The sequence below is a fragment of the Moschus berezovskii genome, chromosome 1 (genome assembly GCF_049115385.1).
Source record: "Moschus berezovskii isolate FMDL1 chromosome 1, NW_MosBer_1.0, whole genome shotgun sequence".
Classification (NCBI taxonomy): domain Eukaryota; kingdom Metazoa; phylum Chordata; class Mammalia; order Artiodactyla; family Moschidae; genus Moschus; species Moschus berezovskii.
This window is the reverse complement of record NC_142460.1, coordinates 23,083,150-23,105,358: the sequence shown is the minus strand read 5'-3', so window position 1 is coordinate 23,105,358 and position 22,209 is coordinate 23,083,150. Positions and strand designations below refer to the sequence as shown.

The following is a 22,209-nucleotide window of genomic DNA, read 5'->3' as shown; positions in this document are numbered from 1 at the left end:
AAATTTAGTAAAGCGAAGAACAATTTTCCTTTCAAGCAAAATTAGAGCCAGTAGTATTGTTTAACATTATGTTCAATAAAAACATCTTATAGCTTATAGAAATGACAGAAACCAGGCACATTTGTGTAAGGACTATAAAAGGAAGGCTGCTGCTGCTGCTGCTGCGTCACTTCAGTCGTGTCCGACTCTGTGTGACCCCATAGACGGAAGCCCACCAGGCTCCCCCGTCCCTGGGATTCTCCAGGCAAGAACACTGGAGTGGGTTGCTAGAGCTACATAAAAGATTGCAAGAATTAAATAAGGCTTAACGACAATATTTGTAAAAGGCTTCCTAGAAATGACATGTCTGAATGTGATCCTCTTCCACGCTATCACTAACACTTCTTTGCTCTCTTGCCCAATCCTGCCTTTTGTTAGCAGTTAATGAAAAATATTTTTTACTGTTCACTCCCCATGGAGTAGTGCTAACCTCTGTGTCATGTCGCCCACGTGTCGCCAATGAGTGTCGGCTTCCTCATTTTATTGGTTGACAAAACAGTCAGTTTTGTCAGCTGATTGTTTTGCTCAACCAGTCAGTCCGTTTACAAGAAAAGTCGCTGTTATTTTATCACCTGTTCTTCTCACCCTGTACTGTTTTCACTTTCCTTTAGTTGGTCTGTGTTATGGGTCATAAGTAGTGGCAAGAATCTCCTAAGAAAGAAATAGAAGCTTTTAAAAGATTGAGTATCAAAATATACAGCATTTAAAAGAACATAAGTATATTAATAAAGGTAACATTCTGGAAGAAAATCACAGGAAAACCATTCCCAAACCTAACCCTAATCCTAACCTGGTAGTAAAATTTATCTTTAAAATTATTTCTAAAATAGTACCTATGAAGAGAATCCTAAAAACTTTCACAGAGGGGAGGAAAAAAGCATTCATATAAAGGACTAGAGATTAGAATGGTGTTAGATATCTCAAAAGCAAAATTGAAAGCCAGAAAAAAATTAAGCAATATTTTTAACAATATGACAAATTTTCTAAAATTTTTCTAGCTGAGAAAGCCAGTCAATCTATAAATTAACTGTCAGTGTAAAATAAACATACTTTCATAAATGTAGGATCTCACAAAGTTTACATAAAGACACACTAACTAACTCAGGAAAGTTCTCTCCAGGATCTTGTTGGACACAGTAAGGAATAAGGAATTTATGTTCATTGCAATGGCCTGTCATTGGAGGATAACATATATCCTGAATCCTAAAAATGTTATGACCTTTGACTTCATATCTTGGTTCTACTTGGAGTCTAAAACAAGGAATAATCACAGATGGGAACAGTGATTATTAGTGATATTCATTAAAACACTATTTCAAGTGAGGGGTATTTGAAAACACCCCAAATTGTGTAAAACTGTGATTAAACAATTAAATATGCTGTACTTTTTAGAGAAACATGATGCAGTCATTTTAAAATTATGTTTTCAAATATTTAATTTTATAAAAGAGTATTTAAAATAATCACACTCTTAAAAGTATAAAAAATTACTTTCAGTCACTAGGGATAAGACATTAGTCACTCCTGATTAATGAATAATAATCATGATTTTTCTTATTTTATTTTCCATACTGTTTGCAATGAGTGATTATTCACAGAAAAAACATACTTTTTTTAAAATTTTTCTACGAAAGTAAATAACAACCCATATTCTTCTAATCTTTTCCTATGGAGCTCAATTTCTCTCCCCTTACTTCTAATATAGAGAAATTTCTAGTTATTTCTAAGCAATGCGTTCAAATGCTTCTTTTCCCCTCAATTTCCTACAGTCTTAATAAAATTCATATGATAAATATGAAATCAGTATTCTAATACCGGTCTGGACAGAGCCATATAGCGGGAGGATTAATTATCACCTATGTGTCATACTTCCAGTAATTCATATTTGTCTCAGGTTTTTTTTTTTAATTATATACTACACTGCTGATTCATTCCTAGTGTATGGCTTGTTTGGTTTCTGCAATACTTTCCTGAGCCAGGATTTTTCCAGCCTTTCCCTGGCACTGACTTGCGCTTATTTCTCCCAGGCCAACCTTCATGCTTGCTGATCACTGTTTAGGTCACCTTTGAAATCTACTCCTAACCTTCAAGGTTTGGGAATACCACTCAAGTTAGTGACACTAGGAAAATGTGGTGAACATATCAAAATCTTTGTCTAGATCAGTGTTTCTAAACGGTGATTCTGACTCTATAATCATCTTGTGCTGGTTAAACATGCAGAAAAATAGGGTATGCGCCAGACTCTAAGCCAAAAACTGTGGAGGCAGAACCGCGAACTGTGCATTCTTTAACAGCTTGGCAATAGTTTATAATGTGTGTTCAGATTCAAAAATCACAAAATCTAGGTTATTATAAAATGAATTTCACATATTTTATATACCCACCATGGTTGGTAAGATATTTTCAGAAACTGCCTGGTTGTGTTTCCCGACATTCCCTCTCTTTCAATCAACCTGGAGATCCAGGCTTACCCCAAATTCTGGGTAGACTGTGCTCTTAGCTTACTGCTAGCCAAAACAGGTTCAAGAAGCTTAGCAAACCCCATATAGGAACTTCCTAAAGAATCATTTCATGTGTATGTCCTTGTCAAAAAGACAACGCATGGTGATGGAGAACAGACCTATACAAATGCATTCTCCTGGATTAGCTTTTATGTTGCTTCATAGGCTTACATTGGGAGAGGTTACAAGAAATAGACATTAAAAACTCATTATAATGTTAATATTAGAAGTGTTCTTAAAGTGATATATAATAATAACAACAACACCTTTTAGAAAAAGCATTAACAGTTAATTCAGTGCACAGTTGAATTATTCATGAATTCACAGTTAGGGACCCAGGAGGTTGTGGCTATTACACAGGGGACTGTCATTTTGGTCAAGTTTGATCTAATGCAGTAAATTCTGCCATTTCTCTTCCATGTCCATTTTGTCAAGTTTGGTGGTTCAAGAATAAACCAGAATGTGAACTACAACTTATTGTAAAGAAAATTCACCTTCCTTGAATAACATTTTCTTAACTTGCTGTGTGAGGCATATACCACTGTAACATCACTGGGATTTATTTTAATTCACAACTTTGTCCTTTTGTTAGTAATAGTTTAACTATTAAATTCATGGATTCAAGAAAGTAGCCATACAAACCATAACCAAACTTAGAATAAAATGGACATAGAAGGGATGTAAATTTTAAGATTCCTCCTGTACACTAGTTGTTCTAGTTGGCATTGTCGACATCAAGAAGATAACAGGAAACCAGAGAGTATTCTTAAAAAGTCAAAACCTTATTGAGACACTTAACACACTAGAGATTAAAGAGGTTATGGCTAGTTGTAATCCCCAGATTTCTCATTCAAGACTATAATATGAATAAAAGAATGAAAGAAGAGTCCATGAACATTCACCATGCACTGCTTCCTTTTGTCTTAAATCAATATCCCTCTAGTAGATAGAATGCTTATAATAGCAAAACATTACCCTCACTGCAAAATGCAGAAGGAAAATATATCTATCCACAAAGAATGAATCAACAGAACACCACAAAATTGAAAAGTCACACTTATAGGCTAAATTAAGTATATTTATTAGAATAAGGAAATCAATGAAAAAACTCAACCAGAATTTAGGGGGAACATGAAAATCAAATATACTGCACTAGGCCATTGAAAATCCTGAGGTAAAGTACTCCATCAAGAAAAGTTAAGGATTCAGTTATAGTTCAGTTCACAAAGTTTATGATCAATCTACTTTGCACAGTTCAATACATGGAGAATCTGAAGTCCACGTTCTATACTCTGGAAAGCTGTCAGTACAATACTGCTTCAAGTTTGGTTCTGAGGGATGCAGATCATTGTACAGTTCATGTGCTTAGAAGTTGATTAATAGAGGTCAAATGTCCAGTATCTTCTGTAGTCAAATGGGCGGAAGCCACCATATCCATATCCGAAGCCATAGCCCACTGGGGAATAGGTGCTACCATATCCACAGCCAACACTGTAGCCCAGGGGGTATCCCCAACTGCCCCAGTAGTAACCTGGGTAGATGCCCTCATTGAAAAAGCCACAGGACATTTTTGTTAAGAGATGGGTGTTCAGCGGCAAAGACCAGGTTTCCTGGGAATGACTTGCTCCTTCTGTCCAAGCCTTTTATACACCGCCACTAAGGGGTGTGGCAACAAATACCCACCCTTGTTCCTAGGCTTCTTCATTACTCTTTAAAATTGTTTGAGGATGACTGACTGCCTAGTGTTCCTTGAATTAATTTAGACCCTATAATGGGGAAGCCACTGAAGAGTCATCAAAGTCTTTGGTAAAAGCAGATTCCCAATTTAACCTTCAAAACTCAGGCTTTCAAACAACCAGAAATACTCTTAGTATATTACCTAACATGGCCTGTGAGATTGCAGGCATTTTCTGACCACACAAAAGGGACTATTAATGCTGTCTAAACTCTGTGACTAAATATACCAGAGATTGCTCTCCCAAGAAACTTCTGATGTACGATTGAGCCCTTTATAGATATTTTCAAAACTAAGGCAAATCTTCTGGTAATATCTCATGAGATATAGAAATTTTTATTTCTCATTGAGAATCTATTCCACAATTTAACTGCAATTATTTTATGTTCAGTGATCCCTTGACATCTATCAGTGATGAGGAAACATATTTTTATGTTTATAAGTAATCAGTTTTCTAGAATAGCCACTACATTCAACTAAATTTTCAATGAATTTTCAATGTCTTCACTGTTCTTCCTTTGTCATGGGATAATGAACCATGTTTAAGCTCTAAGTTTATTAAATAGCCTTGATGTTAACCAATATCTACTATACATAAGAAAATAAGTAATTGGAAGAACAGAGTACTTCAGAGGGTCAACCAAGTGAGATAAATTACAAATGTAGTTTCCCTCATGTTTCTGTCAATAATCTACCCTCAAGAAACATGACTTTGCATGATTAACTATCAGCTTGTACTGAGAATGAGAAGAATAAATCATAAATGCTGCATTAAAAAAAGAAATATAACATTAGCCTTTCAACAGAAACTTAAAGAATTTCTGAACCTGCTTTCCACCTTACATATATTTAAATCATTAAACCAACTGGTTTTCACTTATTTTTTCCTTAGCATATGATCAATATTGTCAGAAAAAATACCCATTAAGCTGAATGAAATAAGAAGAACCTAGATTATTGTATCAAAGTACAAATTTAACAAAACAGTAGCAATTCTTTCAAAGGATACTTTGAAAATTTAAAATTTGAAAATGCTTTAAAAATTGTTCAGGATGAATTTTAAAGATAATAGTTCAGTTTAGTCACTCAGTCATGTCCTACTCTTTGTGACCCCATGAACTGCAGCATTCCCTGTCCATCACCAACTCCTGGAGTTTACCCAAACTCATGTCCATTGAGTTGGTGATGCCATCCAACCATCTCATCCTCTGTCATCCCCTTCTCATGCCTTCAATCTTTCCCAGCATCAGAGTCTTTTCCAAAGAGTCAGTTCTTCACATCAGGTGGCCAAAGTATTGGAGCTTCAGCTTCAATACCAGTCCTTCCAATGAACACTCAGGACTGATTTCCTTTAGAATGGATTGGTTGGGTCCATCCAGTTGGTTGGATCCAGATGCCATCCAAAGATGATAAAGCCAACTTTATTCAAAGAGAGCTACTACAATGTAGTCATACAGGTTTTGTAATAGTATAGAGAGATTGGGCTCAACTTGGAATACAAGGAAAAGTGGGAATTTTTAGCCAAGGAGCAAGGGAGAATCAGTGGATGAAAAATTACTAAGAGAAAATATTGAGGCTAAAAGGAGAGAGGATTGATTCAGGCTAAACCAATCTGACAGGATTCTTACTGAATTCAGTTCTGGAGAGATCGGACTGGGAGATGGCGGAAGATGAGCAATCGGATCATGTATTTTTTTTATTATTATTATGTTGGTTGGTTTTGCCATACACTGACATTAATTCGCCCCAGGTGTACATGAGTTTCCCCTCCTGAACCCCCCTCTCACCTCCCTCCTCCCTTTATCCTCCCTCTTGGTCATCCCCGCACACCAGCCCTCAGTATCCTGTAACATGCATTATTGAGGGCCATCAGACATTGAGGTTGGGAGAGTGGATGGAAGCGTTCTGGTTTAGCTGAATTAGCAGATGTCTTGCTAAAACTGGACGATGCAGAGACAAACACAGAAAACCAAAAGTCAGAACCTAGTTGAGAAGAAAATTCAGTGAAGTCTGATTAGAGTGTGATCAAGGAGAAAATCTTTGTCAGATAATGACCCTCTTTCCCTTTCCTTTACTTCCTTCTCCTAGACTGCAATTTTACATAAATCACTCACCTCTTCATTAAAGGCATAACATCGATTCAGCTTTTACATTTACAAAGAATTGTACTGGAAAAATACCCTATAATTGATATCTCTAAAATTCTAAGAGACACAGTTGAATGAATGTCACTGAGAATGCTGGGGGTGTGTGAAATTGCTGCATGACATCATTGCTTCATCCTATCAATGGATCCTGACTACATGGCATCCACAGCCCACTCCTCCATCTCTATGTTTCTGGGCTCATAGTCACTACATTCATGAAATCTCTCGTGAGTGTCAAAAAACAAATAAAATAGTGCTATTTTCAGATTTGAACAAAAGACTTTCAAAGGTTCTCATTGCCATGATTAGGGATTCTTTATTTTAATTTGAAAATGGCATCATGTCTTTTCATTCATGTGACATTTATCCAGGACTCAATATAAGCCCAATGCTGTGCTTTATTTTGGGGACACAGTGGTGAGCAAGACAGATAATAGCCCTTTATAGAGCATACAGTTCTATAGAATGCAATTAGAGTCAACTCCTGTTAGTGGTAGGCAGGCAGCAAGGGTTCAGCATCAAACACAACCAGATTAGAAATCCAGTTCTGCCACTCTCCAGCTTTGAGAATATCATTGAACTTTCTGAATTCTAGCTTCCTCTTGTACAAAATGAGGATAACAGAATCTAGAACAAAACTAAAGCCATGGGGTTGTAAAGAAGAGTAATGTATTACAAGCTTAGGAATAAATGAAATATTACTTCTTTTGCCTAATCATTTTTATCATTGAAGTGACTGAAAAATCTTACTATGCTCAAGAAGATGACCTCATCTAAACCCTCAACCTCACTTCAGAAGGTTTAGTGTGGTGGGAGAGCAATGGGATGAAAGTATGCTTCAGTTCAGTTCAGTTCAGTTCAGTCACTCAGTCGTGTCCGACTCTCCGCGACCCCATGAATCACAGCACGCCAGGCCTCCCTGTCCATCACCAACTCCCGGAGTTCACTCAAACTCATGTCCACAGAGTCGGTGATGCCATCCAGCCATCTCATTCTCTGTCGTCCCCTTCTCCTCCCGCCCCCAACCCTTTCCAGCTTTTTACCAAACATTTAATTCAAAAGTTACTGTGCTGCTGTAGGATGCACTAGGGAGCTGGTGGCTCGGTGGCAAAGAGTCTGCCTGCTAATGCAGGAAATGTAAGAGACTCAAATTTGATCCCTGGGTCAGAACAATCTCCTGAAGAAGGAAATGATAAGCCACTTCAGTTTTCTTGCCTGGGAAATCCTATGGACAGAGGAACCTGGCGGGCTGCAGTCCTTGGAGTCATCAAGAATCAGACACAACTGAGCAACTGACCACATGATATACACAAGGTTGGGTGGGTGGTTGGATTTAAGTAAAATTTACTTGCACGATTGCCATTGTAAAGCCATGAGTTGAACATGGGAAGCACATGCTTCCACTGGGAAGCAACCATCACATTTTGGATGGTTCCTTTGATAGCAGAAGAAATGAGGGAAATCAAAAATCCCAGCCATGTAAGTATGAAACTTTTCCCCGTTCTGCTTTGCTTCCTGTGTCTGAAGTTTTGGACAAAAGAGTGAGCAAAACCTTCTTTGGATAAGTAAAATTCACTTTGAATAACTTTGCCAAATACCAGTGTCATCCATTGTTTCTCCAGTATTTTACATTTATGTTCTTTTAGCATCTTCAGCAAGTGAAGAAGAACTCTGGCTTATAAGGTAGCTGACATCTTCCTTAGGTATCCATTGTAGTTGAAAGGCTTTTTTGAGTTTGGATGGCAGAGCTGGTGTGAGTCTTTGAAAATGATGACTCACTGCAACTGTGAGATTTCTCTGTGCTGGGAAGGTGCTTCTCTTGATCTCTCTACTTTCTGAGAAACTGCTCATACATCTAGTTAGAAATTTACCCTGGTTTCATATGATCTCTGGGAATAGAGGTGAATTTGTGGTCCTCTAAAAAGTAAAAACTGGAGGACAAAGATATAGAAGCAAAAGAGGGAAAGCTGCAGACAAGAGAAAAAATATGAAGGAGGGAGGCAAAATCATTGATCTTTTCTTATTTTCAAGAACAATGAAAATATGGTATAAAATTTCCCACCCACACCAAGCTTGCTAAGACTCTGTCATCTTCACATTCTCCATTGTCATAATTTCATGGCCAACATCTTTATTGGATGAAAGTGAAAGTCACTCAGTTGTTTCCAACTCTTTGGGACCCCATGGACATGGACTTCTCCAGGCCCAACACTGGAGTGGGTAGCCTTTCCCTTCTCCAGGGGATCTTCCCAACCCAGTGATCGAACCAGGGTCTCCTGCTTTGCAGGCAGATTCTTTACTGACTGAGCTATCAAGTAAGCCCTCTTTATGGGATGGTGTAATCAAATACTCTGGTCTCATAAAGAGCCACATTTGGAGAACATTTCTCTACCAACTCTGTGACAGAGGGCAGATATTAGATGCCTCCAAAATGGCCTTAAGAGAATACTAGGAAACTGTTTAAGGGAGCATCACTAATAGATTTATTATCAAAGTTAGTTTTGGATATGTGTACTACATCTTCTTTATCCATTCCTCTGCTGATGGATGTTTAAGCTACTTCCATATCCTGGCTATTGTAAACAGTGCTGCAATGAACACTGGGGTGCAGATATCTTTTTGAATTAAGATTTTCTCCAGGTATATGCCCAGGAGTGGCATTGTTGGGTCATATGGTAGCTCCTTAAGGAGCCTCCATACCTGAGGAATGAACTTGCAGAGATGTGAATGGACCTAGAGACTGTCATACAGAGTGAAGTAAGCCAGAAAGAGAAAAGTTATATTGACACTTATGCGGACTCCGGAAAAATGGTACAGATGAACCTATTTGCAAAGCAGAAATAGGGACACAGATGTAGAGAATAAATCCCAAGGCCAGGGAGGGGGGTGGAGGTAGGGTGTGGAGGGAAGGGTAGGGAGGTAGGAATTGGGAAGTTGGGATTGACATATATACACTACTATGTATAAAATACTAATGAGAACCTGCTGCATAGCACAGGGAAGGCTGCTCATTGCTCTGTGGTAACCTAAATGGGAAGAAAATTCAAAAAAGAGGGGATATATCTGCAGAGCTGACTCACTTCATTGTACAGTAGGAACCAACACAACAATGTCAAGCAACTCTGCTCCAATGAAGCTTTTTTGCAGTTAATCTTGGAAAATTCCCTGAGGCTTTAAACCTGTCCTATGAATGGGTAGATACAAATCAACAGTCATACATTCGGCTACAACAAATGAATCATGATTTCCAAGGAATCAAGAAACTGGAAAGCCTAATGTCTAGAATAGAAGTTTTAGGAGAGGGGACACAGAGTCGGATACGACTGACGTGACTTAGCAGCAGCAGCAGCAGTAGCAGCAGAAAGTCAGAATCCATGTGGCAGACATTAGTGAAAGACCAGAGTACATTACACATGCCAAAAACAAATTCCTGAAGAAACTTTCAGCATTCAAACCCCCATCTTTATGCAGACAAGTTGGTTATGGGAATAAGTCATTAAGAAAACAGTAAGCAGAGCAACAGCAACGCTGCACTCTGAATTCAAGTGAGGGTTACGCAGTGTGATTTTGAGTGCAACAGACTCATCATTCGAGGGTATTCTCTAGCCATGCCTTTTTCTTCCAGGAAACATTGCTCTGAAACATCCTAAAATATAAAAGGAAAATATGTATGCCTTTCTCTTTCTCTTACAGGTTCCTCTATAGATAAGGTGTCTATTAAGTATTCAAGTCACCTTTCTCAGCTACAGGCTTTATTCAGCACAGAAATCTTAAAAATAATAGATCAGTTTTTCAGGTAATTAGGAGAAATAAGTAATTCATAGGAAAACAGTAAAGAAAAACAATACTTTGCTTCACGTGTGAACTTCTGCAATGAATCCAAATCGTAAAATGCACAGACATCGGGCTTCCAAGCTGAAAATGAATTAAAGAATAGTTATAGGATGTTAGCAAAAGAGTGCTTGGTATTTTCTTTCATGTTTACTGAGGAAATTTGTCAGATAATTCAGTCATATTTACTAAATTTCTACTATGTGCAGAACACTAAACTGGCCCAGCTCAATACCAAAACTCATGTACAATTAGAAATAAATATCTAGCCATATTCCCTACAGACCACAGCCAAGCCCAAATGTAGTAGCATCAAATGTTCTTCCTCCTCTTTCTTCTCACTTGTGTGTAAAATGCATTTATTTTGTTTCTATTGAATTCTATGTAAATATAGATGAAACAACTTGGTTCCTAGATTCAAAATAAATGGAGGAAGCTGAAAAGGATGGGAAATAAAAAGCCATGAATAAGAATTTTGCAACTATCCCAAACCGGTAGCACAAAGATAAACTACTTATGGAGAACTTTTTTACAAATTTCCAGAGCCCATAGAAGATCTTCTTGTCAAGATTTCCAAGGGTGGGATCTGAGAACAAGAATTTTTTAAACATAAGTAATAAAAGCGAACTACAGTTAAAAATAACCAACATGAAGTAATGCAGAACATGTTATTACACGGAAAAATACAAATTTATAAAATCATCCCAAAGTACATTTTTTTCTTTTTGTGTGTGTCTTTCTCGATTTTATTATTAATATTTTTACAATACTGCATGATGTTTTGTGGGTAATCTTGTGTAATGAGATGCAGGAGTTGCGGGAAACCTCTTGGAAGTTTTCTCTCTCCTTGCTTCCTTCTCCTCCCGTTCCCTATGCAGAAATAAATAAAATAGAACCTACTAGAAATGCTAAGTGATTTCTGATATAATCTGTTTCCTTGACTTATTTCAATAAGCTTTATATATTTTACATAACAGAGTAATACAGTTGAGGAGGGAAAGCTAACCCTTTTGTTCATAATACAGTATTCCTGCACTCCCTCATTCATCAACAGTTTCTGTTAATGACATAGCCCATCATTCCTGCACACTAATTTCCCCTTGGCTCTCTAAAACTTTGTCCTCTATACTTAGACCATTCTTGCCGTGACTGTGAAACATTTTTTCTTAAGCAGAGTATATAATCAGAAACTTCAACCCCAATGCCGCAGTTAAAACTGCCAAGCACAGTAGTCACACTTCAGTGTACCTCTTGTATGTCTCTGGGTCTGTAAAGGATTCCTTCTTCTGGCCTTAATCTTGTTGAGTTGAGATGTAGATAATATTCTTCTATCAAGATTAAGTTATCTGAGCATAAATGAATGAATAGATAAATAAGAGTGTGTGTGTGTGTGTGTGTGTGTGTGTGTGTGTGTGTGTAATGTCCTGAAACAGTGCTTCTTGAAGCATGGGGGTCAGACCATCTGATACAGAATCCTGTTGCTGTTGTTGTTCAGTAGCTAACTGGTGTCTGACTTTTTGCAACCCCATAGACTGCAGCACGCCAGGCCTCCCTGTCCCTCACTATCTCCCAGAATTTGCTCTGGGGAGATAGAACAGAATCCTTGGGCACTTCTAAACACTTTCGATTTCTGGTTCATCCATGATGTTTCCAGTGACAAAATTTCTTTCTTTTTAAAGATTGGATGCAATACAATGTAACAAATACAATATTCCATTGTATTTACACGACACCTTCTTTATCCATTCATCTCTCAACAGACTCATAGGCTGTGTCCACACCTTAACCACTATGAATAATGTTGAACAATGAACACAGGAGTGCATATCCCTCTCCAAGATAATGACTTCCTTTCCTTTGAAGATACCCCTAGAAGAGAGACTGGTGGATCATTTGATAAATCTATTTTTAATTTTTTAGGAAACCATATTGTTTTTCATAGTGGCTGAATCCATTTACATTCCCATCAGCAGTGTTTAACAGGGTGCCTGTTCTCCACATCCCGGAAAAAAATTATTTTCTCTTATGTTATGGATGATGCCCATTCCAACAGGCATGAAGTGATAATTCTTTGTAGCTTTATTTCCCTGAAGATTAATGATGCCAACATCATACATCTGAAAAAAAAATTGGTAATTTGAGGTGATGTGTGTGTTCGGTCACTCATTCATGTCCAACTCTGTGACCCCATGGACTGTAGCTCACCAGACTCCTCCGTCCATTAACTTCGCAGGCAAAGGTACTGGTGTGGGTTGCTGTTTCCTCCTCCAGGAACTCTTTCCAACCCAGGAATCAAACCCATGTCTCTTGTGTATCCTGCACTGGCAGGTAGATTCTTTACCAGTGCTCCACCTGGGAATCCGCATATCTGAGGTGAATGATACATTAATTCACTTGATTATGGTAGTCATTTCACAATGTATACACATATCTAACATCCATTATACTTACTTATTACACCTTAAAGATACAAACATTTTTATCTGTCAATTATAGCTCAGTCAAGCTGAGAAAAAAATTGTATTTTTGGATCACATATCAGAAATGTCGCCAGAATTCCTGGTCCTAAAGCGTAAGAATTTACATTTTAAGCCAGCTGCCAGGTGATGCTCCTATATCCTGCAGCTTCAAAAACACTGAATTAGATGTTCTGTGCAGTTTTCTCAAGCGCAAAATTTTTATAACTCAGTCCTTATTCTAGAACCATCAAACAGACACCTTCTAACTTCAATTTGACCCTCCAATTCCTGAAAACCCCCTTTTTTTTCTTTTATTATTCTATTCTAACCTACATGTTTGATTAAGTTACAATTCTCAGCGTGAATCAACCTACAGCTGCTAGAAAGTTTCAAAATAGAGAGTTTCTAGGTTATAATAGCCCACTGGAAAAGAATCTACTAAGTCAATTCTTGAACATGATGTCTTTTGAATTTTTTTTTAAGATATTTGTTGGATGAAATATGGTGTAGAAAATACTCTTTCCTAAAATGATCTCTCGAAATAGCCATTATATTTATAGCTAATGTGGAGAATATGCAACATACCACTTGCAGATACTCAATAGAGGAGCAGAGTTTAAGCCAAACCCTTCTGTCCCCAAGAATATGTGTACTCTGCATAAAATGTTTTCAACAAAAGGATTGAGGAATTTTTGATTTGGCTTATAAAAAGAACATTACTCTCTTCTCTAAAGGAATACAGAGAAAGGCTGATGTATCTTCAGGTCTATAAGAAGTGCTCTTTTAAGAGTAAAACTCACTACCAGATGTTGATTCTTCAAAGATTAAGAAGCTTTCTGTCATTTCTAAACTGGTCCTTTTAAGTTGTAAAGTAGATAGCCTAGGTGGTTTGAGATGGGGGATCTATCCTTCCCTTAAAAGACTCTCAGATCCCTAAACTATGTCGACAGCTATTCTAGATTCCTCAGAATCCTTAAATAAGGGACACGGCATTTTATTCTACAGTCCTTGGTTCCTGAGAGGGCAAATAGTGGGTTTGACTTGTATTGATGCAGAAATAGTTGACAGAGTCCTTCAGTGTTGGGCTCCCTTGTGAGGGACAGAAGTGGCGAGATGCCGAGGGACACCAAGCAATGGATGGTGTAACACTGGCCCCAGAATTGGAGGAGGGTGTCACAGAATTAAAGGAAGGTTAAGATAGGACTTTTTAAAAATTATAGCAGAACCCTGTTGCCTGCTTCTCACACAAGAGCAAGGATTATTTGCTTTCTCACTGCATCTAACACCCACATGAGAAAACTAAATCCACTACCCCTCCTCACTGCCTGTTCCAAGAAACATGCAAGCACCAAGAAAGGAAACTCCACTCAGGTGAGACCCAAGAAAGGAAACTCCACTCAGGTGAGACTATCATGGCAGTTGAGACAAGTTTATTGAGAATTTGACAGACACATCCACAACTTGATAATGACAAGAGGCATGAGCATGGTGAAAAATTCAAAAGTAAAACATATTTGTGTGTCAAGTTTCTCAGAATGTCCCAACAAACATCATGCAGGGAAGGCAGCTGGAGGCAAGTGGTTTTTCATCTTCTTCCCTTGAGACTCTAGTGCTGATGTGAAAAACGGCCAACTGGGAGGCTGATGAGTCTCTGAGGACCTGGAAGTGCACCTGTTGGATTTGGGGGAGAAGATTCCATGCCTCCCGTATTTCAGCAAATCAGTAGAGAGCGAATGGCCAGAATCTTCGGTAGCCAAAGGCCCCAGAGCCGTTGTAGCCATAGCCGAAGCCATAGCCCACCGGGGAGTAGGTACTGCCGTAGCCACAGCCCACACTGTAGCCCAGGGGGTAGCCATAGCTGCCCCAGTAGCAACCTGGGAAGATGGTGCTGGAGAAGCCGTAGCTCATGGTGTCTGGGTCGGGCGGCTTGGAGATCAGGGAATGAATTTCCTCAGTATGATGGATTCCCTATGCTCCCTCCTTCCTTATATACCCTGGCTACGGGATGCGGTGCAAGACACAAGGCGTCATTTTCATTCTTGACACCAATTTGCTAATTAGCTTGTGTTGCTTGCTTAAGATGTCTTTACAGTTGCTTCAGAAAGCTCTCATGTGACAAAACAACAGGGGCTGGAGTCCTTCAGGTAAATTGTGTCCTTTATTAAAATACGCTTTGCAGAGTCTTCAAAGCCCTGGGTCTTATAAAGTCCTAAGTACAAGCCTCTGGAAGCAGGCTTTACAGTACTATGACATTTTCTGAGGTTGTTAACTGTTATCCAGTCCTCTTGCTCTCTGAATTTCCACAGCACACAGTTGGAATTCAATAAATACGTGTTGAAAAAAAGTGAATGAAATAACATATACATACTGTGTGTGTGTGTGTGTGTACGTGCGTGCATGTGCGTGCTCAGTTCCGTCCAACTCTGCAACCCCGTGAACTGTGGACTGCCAAGTTCCTCTCTCCATAGAATTTTCCAGGCAGGAACACTAAGATGGGCTGCTATTTTCTATTCCAGTGGATCTTCCCAACCCAGAGATCCAACCTGCATCTCTTGCATCTCCTGCATTGGAAGGCGAATTCTTTACCACTGTGCCACCTGGAAGCCCATACATAGTGAAACCACCTCGAGACTGAGATATTCTTTGTGTTTATCTGATTAAATAATTTATTTTGGCTTTATCCAAGACAAATACCAAAGAGTTCATTGAAAAGACTCGTGTTTACAAAACTGAATAAAATTCCTATTTTAATTATAGTACCCACCTGAACTATATTTAATATCACATTTCTAAACCACTGCCTGAACTAATAATCTTATAAGTGTAAAAAAAATTAAGCTTGTGGATTTATCCTAGAAATTAACTGTCAAATATCATGTTGGTCGAATATACTTTTTAAAATAAATGTTGAAAATAATAACAGGGTAAAAACTGAATAATGAATTGGAACTTTTACCTTAAAATGTTCATATTTTTTTCATTAGATCTGATAAAGCCAGATTATGTAACAAATATGATGATCTTGTAAAGAGCCAGATGACAATATTAAATCTAAGTTATATCACTTTAAGGGTGATCATGCACCCCAGGATTGGGAAAGAAAATCTTCTCTCTAAATGGAAACTTTGTTCTCAAATATGAATTAAAGGAGGAACAAGATTGATCAAACTTATCTTGGGTAATGGAAGTCTTGAAAAATTATTCTCAGATACCTGCCTTGAGATTCTTCTGAATGGCACTTAATAGAAAATTTACAGAAGATGCAGCACCAGAGGACACATGACAGAAATAGAAAGGCACAGAGCTATTGGGAATCATTCTTTTTTTTTTTACTTTATTTTATTGGAGGCAAATTACCTTACATTAATATATTGGTTGGTTTTGCCATACATTGACACGAATCCGCCCCGGGTGTACATGTGTTCTCTTTCTTGAACCCCCCTCCCACCTCCCTCTTCCCCATATCCTCCCTCCACGTCATCCCCATGCGCCAGCCCCAAGCATCCTGTATCATGCGTCAAACCTGGACTGGTCACTTATGATAATATAGATGCTACAATGCCATTCTCCCCAATCATCCCACCTTCACCCTCTCCCACAGAGTCCCAAAGACTGTTCTATATGCCTATGTCTCTTTTGCAGTCTCGTATACAGGGTTCAGGTTACCATCTTTCTAAATTCCATATATATGTGTTAGTATACTGTATTGATGTTTTTCTTTCTGGCGTACTTCACTCTGTATAATTGGCTCCAATTTCATCCACCTCATTAAAACTGATTCAAATGCATTCTTTTTGATGGCTGAAAAATACTCCATTGTGTATATGTACCAAAGCTTTCTTATCCATTCGTCTGCAGATGGACATCTAGGTTGCTTCCATGTCCTGGCTATTATAAACAGTGCTGCAGTGAACATTGGAGTACATGTGTCTCTTTCAATTCTGGTTTCCTCGGTGTGTATGCCCAGGAGTGCAATTGCTGGATCATATGGCAGTTCTATTTCCAGTTTTTTGAGGAATCTCCACACTGTTCTCCAAAGTGGCTGTACTAGTTTGCATTCCCACCAACAGTGTAAGAGGGTTCCCTTTTCTCCACACCCTCTCCAGCATTTATTGCATGTAGACTTTTGGATAGCAGCCATTCTGACTGGTGTGAAATGGTATCTCATTGTGGTTTTGGTTTGAATTTCTCTGATTATGAGGGATGTTGAGCATTTTTTCATGTGTTTGTTAGCCATTTTTATGTCTTCTTTGGAGAAATGTCTGTTTAGTTCTTTGGTCCATTTTTTGATTGGGTCACTTAGTTTTCTGGAATTGAGCTGCAGGAGCTGCTTGTATATTTTGGAGATTAGTCCTTTATCAGTTGCTTCATTTGCTATTATTTTCTCCCATTCTGAAGGCTGCCTTTTCACCTTGCTTAGAGGGGAATCATTCTTAAAACGTACAGGACAGATATGCACTACACACTAGCCTCCAAAATTTTACTTTAGATCTCAGAGGTAATTTTCCTTCCTGTTACCGGCAGCTAAGACCTAAATTTCTGGAGGTATGTAGCTCTCACAGGTAGACTCCAAGGGCAAGGTGAAACATTTGGAAAATGCAAAAGTATAATAGAGTTCCAACCACTAATTGGTTAATTACAGCAGAAGCATTTTTGAAAATGTACAGTGTTATTGCACCATTCTTGTTCATAAACAAAGCTTTATGGCTCCTAGGGTGATTCAGCATTTAAAATTCAAACGTTTCATGTGACTTATAGCTAAATAAGGCCAAGGAATTAAAATTAGCTTCACTCACTAAAATATCCCCTGGAGAAGGGAAAGGCTAACTCCTCCAGTGTTCTACCCTGGATGCCATGGGGCAAATTCACACTGAGATATGACTTCTGCTGCTGCACATTTCATGTCACAAATTCTGGTTGAATTGGAAGGGCAGATGGGAGAGAGTTCCTGGAATCCATCACCATACAAGAATGGCCAAAACACCGTAATTAGACACAAAAATCTATCTCCCATATCCAGACTCCACTGGATGCCAGACTGGATGAACCACAAGCTGGAATCAAGATTGCCAGGAGAAATATCAATAACTTCAGATATGCAGATGACACCACCCTTATGGCAGAAAGCAAAGAAGAACTAAAGAGCCTCTTGGGAAAAGTGAAAGAGGAGAGTGAAAAAGCTGGCTTAAAACTCAAAATTCAAAAAACTAAGATCATGGCATCCAGTCCCATCGTTTCCTGACAAATAGATGGGGAAGCAATGGAAACAGTGACAGATTTTATTTTCCTCAGCTCCTAAATCACTTCAGATGGTGACTGCAGCCATGAAATTAAAATAAGCTTGCTTCTTGGACAAAAAACCATGACAAACCTAGATAGCATATTAAAAAGCAGAGACATTACTTTGCCAACAAATGTCCATCTAGTCAAAGCTATGGTTGTTCCTGTAGTCATTATGGATGTGAGAGCTGGACCTTAAAGAAAGCTAAGCACCGAAGAATTGATGCTTTTGAACTGTGGTGTTGGAGAAGACTCTTAAGAGTCCCTTGGGCAGCAAGGAGACCCAACCAGTTCATCCTAAAGGAAATCAGTCCTGAATATTCATTGGAAGGACTGATGCTGAAGCTCCAATACTTTGGCCACCTGATGTGAAAGAATCAGCTCATTGGAAAAGACCGATGCTGGAAAGGATTGACGTCAGGAGAAGAAGGGGATGACAGAGGATGAGATGGTTGGATGGCATCAGTGACTCAGTGGACATGAGTTTGAGCAAGGTCCATTAATTGGTGATGGACAGGGGAGCTTAGTGTGCTGCAGTTCATTGGCCACAAAGAGTAAGACACAACTGAGGGACTGAACTGAACTGATATCCAACTTTCACTTCTCCCTAGCCAGATCCAAGAAAGGTCCGTGGCTCACTAATGCCTCCCAACATGAAGGGAAGTGTGATTGTAGGAACCCCAGGTGAAAAGCAGAAGCAGGCTAAAACCACTGGAGCTAAAATGTCTTACTTATGAGTTTCTTAAAAAAAAAGGTCTTCTGACTTGGGCGTTTGGAAAATAGAAAAATATTATATTCTCAGGTATGAAATGACACAATATTGGACCAATAATTGTTAATGGCAGGGAAGCCTGGCTTGCTGCAGTCCATGGGGTTGCAAAGAGTCAGACACGGTTGAGTGACTGAACAACAACAACATCATTACTAGATATCTATGGGTTTGGATAAAGCCCATGACCCTTTCTCTTTTAATACCAATGTTAAGTTGTTATGTAATAAATCACTTGATTTGTTCTTTCATATTTCTTTCATTTCAAATAAGGTCTGACATGAACAAAGATAGGAGAAAACCTTGCTCTTTGATTTTCTGAAAAGGAGCAAGAACTGTATTATGTACAGGTCATAAAGAGTCAATTCCAGTGTGCACAATAAAACAGTTCTTTTCTTATCAGTTTCAAATATAAACTTTCCAGCTTCAAAATACCATAATTCATTACAAATGAGAGAGAAATTACAAGGAAATGTTTTAAGTGAGTTTTAGAATATACACCAGTGGTTACTCTCTAAAATAAACATTATATTTCATTCATCTTTTCATTTATTCTTACAAATATTTATTGAGCATCTCCTGTGTTCCAAGTGTGTTGTTAAGTGTCAGAAATCTAAAAACATGCATTTAGAATTAGAAATGGAAAATTAAGTAGAAAGTGATGAAAATACAATGTTATATGTTCTGCACTGGAAGTCCACATTTCCCTCTTGTAGCCTTCAGGGGATGAAACAGAGAACAGACGATTCTACCTGATGTAGAGGGTAATGTTCTTAGAAAGCTTCATTATGAAAGGGATAGATATTTGAGCTAGGACTTGAAAATGGTATCAGCTAGAAAGAGGTAGATTTAGAGGGTATTCCAGAAAGAAGTATTTGAAGTAAAATCTCAAAGGTGTTAAATAGTGCAGTGTCTTCCAGGAGGCATAGAAAATTCAATGGTTATAAAATTGCTTATAACAGAAGAATTAATGGAGTATGGAGCTGGCGAGACAGTCAGGAGACATATGAGATTGTGTGTTCTATGGAAGCAAAGGGAGCCACTCCTACACTCTCCTGCACTTTAGAGAGATCACTACTCTGACAGTGTAGAGGGTGAATTAGAATTGAGAAACAATTCTGGAGGTACAAAGTGCTCATGCTCAGCTATTTAGTCATGTCTCACTCTTTTATGACCCCATGGACTGTAGACCGACCACCTTTAACCCACAAGTTTCCTCTGTCCATGGGATTCTCCAGGCAAGAATATTGGAGTGCATCACCGTTTTCTTCCCCAGGGTATCTTCCCCACCTAAGGTTCAAACCCACATCTCCTGCACTGGCAGACAGAGTCCTTACCACTGTGCCACCAAGGAAGACCAGGTTTAAAATTGTATCCATTAGGAATGCTTTTGGCTACAAGTAACAACAAGAACCAGTTGAAAGTTACTTAAATAAAAAGGGTTTTTTGGGGTTTGTTTTGTTTTTTTTTTTTTTGCAAATAATAAGAAACAAGAACATAAGCAATTTGCAGATGACTCCAGGGCTTGACAACATCAGAGTTCAGAGCTGTGTGTGATTCTCTGTCTTCTCACGGTTTCAAGATCATTGTAGAAAGTCAACGCTTCAGATTCATACACATCACCATCCAGAAACAGAGGAGTAAAATAAGGACTTTCCTCAAAGCTCCTTTTTCACTGTGCAATAAGAAGAAATTCATTTCACATTTGTCTTCCTATAGATTTCCCACAGGAAAATTCCAATTTCCATTTTGGAATTGAGCAATATCCCAGGGCTGAACTACAAGGGAAGCCTAAAAAGTACACGTGGGGAATTTTCTGCTTGTATTGTGTAAAGCAGGCTCTGACAACCTAGAAGGAGGGGGAGGAATAGTCATTGGATAGATAATCAGAAGAAATACACAAAAGTCATTTCACTAACTAGGTGGCAGTGTTAGTAAGGGAATGAATTTAAGAATTGTTAGGGCTTCCCTCGTGACTCAATGGTAAAGAATCCACCTGCAATGCAGGAGACACAGGTTCAGTCCCTGGATTGGGAAGATCCCCTGGAGAAGGAAATGGCAACCTGTTCCAATATTCTTTCCTGGAGAATTCCATGGACAGAGGAGACTGGTGGGTTATCATTCATGAGGTCACAAAGAATCAGACAAGACTTAGCAACTAAACTACCACCACCACCAGAGAACATAAAGTCTGAGTGGGGTGAGGTTCAAGTTGCTTCTATTCAAAAGTCCATGGTGTAACTAAGTGTAAGATAGGCTGGGGTTAGCTGTAGTCTTCTCAAGGACAGCCAATCGGTTTGCAATAATATGTCAAAGGGAAAGGAAAGGCTGAGTCAGGTATATAGTCAAGTAAGTAAGGTTTCTTCTTCAGGGCCAGCCATATAAATAGCCAGGCCATAATCTGGAAGAACGACAGTCTAATGTCAAAGCTCTGTAAGTAAGTTTTAACCCTGAGTACTCCAGAGTTAATCTACAGCATTTACTCTGGATACAATTTTCTGATCTTAAAGGGTGGTCAGGTGCAGGAACTTTCCTTTTCCTGTTTACCTGACCAAGAAATTTCAGCTTTGGAGAAGGCTATATCCTTAGTCCAGACTCAGAATCTTTTTGCTGAGGTTGCTTAGCTCTGTAGGATGGAAAATCTCAAGCCAACAGGACCCATCATATCAAAAGAGCCTGTCAGAGAATGAGGTCAGTACAGAGCAAAGAGGAGCCAAATGATGGAGAGACTTGAGTCCCGATGACAGTGTTTGTGCCTTGGATCCAACCATGCCTGAAGCTAGTATATTCCCTGGACTTTTCAGTTATGTGAACCAGTAAATATCCTTCTTTGCTTAGGTTTTTTTTAAAAACGAACTGCTAGAGAGATTTCTGATAACAAGTGAGTTAACAGTCATCTATCAGGATCATATCCCTGCTAGGAACTCAACTGCAGGACATCCATGGAAGACACTGGGAGAAGAAATAACAAAGGGCAGTGCTTGTCAATTTTTTCTTCATTGTTGTTCAGTTACTAAGTCATGTCTGGCTCTTTGTGACCCCATGGACTGCCTCATGCCAGGCTCCTCTGTCCTTCACTATCCCCTGGAGTTTGATAAAATTAATCGACTAAGTCAGTGATGCCATCCAACCATCTCATCCTCTGTCTTCCCCTTCTCCTCCTGCCTTCAGTCCTTCCCAGCATCAGGGTCTTTTCCAATGAATCAGCTCTTTGCATCAGGTGATCAAAGTATTGGAGCTTCAGCTTCAGTCCTTCCAATGAATATTCAGGGTTGATTTCCCTTAAGATTGACTTGTTTGATCTCCTTGTTGTCCAAGGGACTCTCAAGAGTATCTTCTCCAACACCACAGTTTAAAAGCATCAATTCTTCAGCACTCAGCTTTCTTTATAGTCCAACTCTCATATCCATACATGACCACACAAAAACCATAGCTTTGTCTATACAGA

The 22,209-nt window shown here is 38.8% G+C and overlaps 2 protein-coding genes across 2 annotated transcripts; both read right to left on the bottom strand.

The window, feature by feature from the left end:
- Positions 1 to 3,916: 3,916 nt before the first annotated feature.
- On the bottom strand, positions 3,917 to 4,108 carry LOC148778689 (keratin-associated protein 8-1-like). The gene has a single exon (XM_088835620.1). The coding sequence runs from the start codon at positions 4,106 to 4,108 to the stop codon at positions 3,917 to 3,919; it is 192 nt and encodes a 63-aa protein (XP_088691746.1).
- Positions 4,109 to 14,253: 10,145 nt separating this feature from the next.
- LOC148778688 (keratin-associated protein 8-1) lies at positions 14,254 to 14,634 on the bottom strand. The gene has a single exon (XM_088835581.1). The coding sequence runs from the start codon at positions 14,618 to 14,620 to the stop codon at positions 14,432 to 14,434; it is 189 nt and encodes a 62-aa protein (XP_088691707.1). The 5' UTR covers positions 14,621 to 14,634; the 3' UTR covers positions 14,254 to 14,431.
- Between the last annotated feature and the right edge of the window lie 7,575 nt (positions 14,635 to 22,209).

Coding starts and splice junctions, on each gene's coding strand:
- LOC148778689 (XM_088835620.1), bottom strand. CDS start 4,108: ATGTCCTGTGGCTTTTTCAATGAGGGCATCTACCCAGGTTACTACTGG.
- LOC148778688 (XM_088835581.1), bottom strand. CDS start 14,620: ATGAGCTACGGCTTCTCCAGCACCATCTTCCCAGGTTGCTACTGGGGC.